The sequence below is a fragment of the Aplysia californica genome, unplaced genomic scaffold, assembly GCF_000002075.1.
Source record: "Aplysia californica isolate F4 #8 unplaced genomic scaffold, AplCal3.0 scaffold00400, whole genome shotgun sequence".
Taxonomy (NCBI): Eukaryota; Metazoa; Mollusca; class Gastropoda; order Aplysiida; family Aplysiidae; genus Aplysia; species Aplysia californica.
Genome location: NW_004797670.1, coordinates 632901 through 634893, shown reverse-complemented (window position 1 = coordinate 634893; position 1993 = coordinate 632901). Strand labels below are relative to the sequence as shown.

The 1993-nt window shown below is 44.2% G+C and overlaps 1 protein-coding gene across 1 annotated transcript in view; it reads right to left on the bottom strand.

Moving 5' to 3' along the window:
* Nucleotides 1–1607, bottom strand: part of LOC101845347 (N-acetyllactosaminide beta-1,3-N-acetylglucosaminyltransferase 4) — a gene marked incomplete at its 5' end in the record, with an annotated part of 26177 nt that extends 24570 nt beyond the window's left edge. The window contains 1 exon segment of the mRNA XM_013085725.2: nucleotides 663–1607. Within this exon segment, the coding sequence (XP_012941179.1) occupies nucleotides 663–1607 (945 nt within the window).
* Between the last annotated feature and the right edge of the window lie 386 nt (nucleotides 1608–1993).

Here is a 1993-nt window from a genome sequence, read left to right as displayed (position 1 = left end):
CTCTCTCGCCTTGCCTCCCCCCTTCTCTCACGCTTATAAATAAACATGCACAGAGTATACAGGCACACGCAGTAGTACTACAACACAATTTCCAAAAAAATTGTCTTGAGAGTGTTGACCGGACCCCGATGTTTGTGAAAGATGGGGGTGAGGGTTTGTTAGTATAGTAGGTTGGCGTGGGGTGTGGAGGAGTAGGGTGGAGGCAAAGAAATTATGTGAAAGAGACTTAACGGTGATAACGAAACGATGGAATACGGGGTTAGGTTGCAGTACCAACAGTACCAAGACAAGGGGGTACGATATTTAAGGGGGGTGGGGGGGGGATGGAGAAGAGTATTCTGGAGAGGAGGGTGAGATGATCGACAATAACATACTTATCACAGTGTGCCTCGGTCATTTTGAGTTAAACGAAAAAGCGAATCACCTAAAAAAAAAATAATGGGCATAACATAGAGCAGCGAAGAAGCAGGACAACTAGACAGTTTCAAAAGAAATAAAGAGAAAAAAAGAAAGAAAGAAAGGAAGAAAGGAAGAAAGGAAGACAGAAAGGAAGAAAGTATGACCTACCAGTGGTGCTGTCTAACAATCTGCACCTCACTTATGTACAAACGTGAACTTTGGATCACCCAGTAAAGTAGCATTGACTTTGGCAGCGCACATACCGGTGATGAAAACATCCTCCACCCATAGAAACTTCAGCCTTAGTGTGGCTTCGTATAGAAGCCTCGCCGTAACCAAAGGGTAAGCCAACAGCCCTCCTGGCGCAAAGGGCGGGTATGTCAGTTCGGGGTACTCCAATTCGGACACGTACCATTTCGACCTTTTCCGTCTGTGCGGACCCCAGCCAGTGCGTACTGAGCCTAATACGAAATTGTCGTATTGCTCACCGACTCGAAAAACGACGTCTACAACGTCAGTCACATTCGGTCGGATGTCGTCATCCGTTCTGATTACGTAAGTGGCGGTATAGCAGTACGTGCTTGCCCACTTCAGCACCGATACCGCTTTGAGCAGGGTAGTCGCGTACACGTCTAAGAACTCCATCTGTATAATATCCTTATACTTCTCCGACTCATGATTTATTTTCGTCTGGACTCCTACAGTTTCTCTTCCCACAAACTCCGGAAAACCCAGAAAAAACAATAACGTAGCACTGTTGGATTCATTTTTCACAAACTCCATTAGTCGGGAATTCCTCACTTGCTTTCGCCGTTCGAAATTATGCGTGGCAGAAGGGACAACGAAGAGAATTTGGGGTTGTTGCTCCTGGCACCTCTCTGCTTGGTTATGAATGTACCCGTATGGGTGAGGGTTAATCACAGGCTGGGACAGAAACTCGGAGACAGGCGAGGACGTGTTGATTATCGTGGACAGTTCCGGCATGATTTGAGCTGCCTTGATGTACGGGCAGATAACCGATCTGTCCAGGGCTATCTCTTCTGGCATCTCTTTTCTCTCCACAGTTAGCTTGAAACTCACTAGTGTGTTTATAGTGAGAAGGACCACGACGATGCTAGCTGTAGTGAGTGCGATGGACTTGCGCCGACTCAGAGATAGGACTCTCATGTAGTTAAATGCCCTCGGTTGCCAAAAGTTCATGGAGGGAACTGTAGAAAAGAATCCACAAGATTTTTCTTTAAGATCAGAACAACAAAAAAAAACAACAACAAAAAAGCATTGGGTTAGTATTAAGTAATACAGGGGGATTTTTAAAAACATACAACTTTTTTTGTAAATATTTTTCTCCACACTGAAGTTTTGCTTTTTAAATTTGTACATATTTGGAAGTCGAAAGGAATTATGCTAATATTCATTTTAGGTAAATCCACAGAATAACTTTGCTCTACGTAGCGCGTAAAAGAACCAGCAATCCATTATCAGCAATGCCCCCATTATTGTATTATTGTAGCATAACGCACTAGTTCGCATTAGGCCTACCACTAGTAGTCCAAACGATCGCGTGATATTGCTAACAACAGTAGTCTAAGAGTCC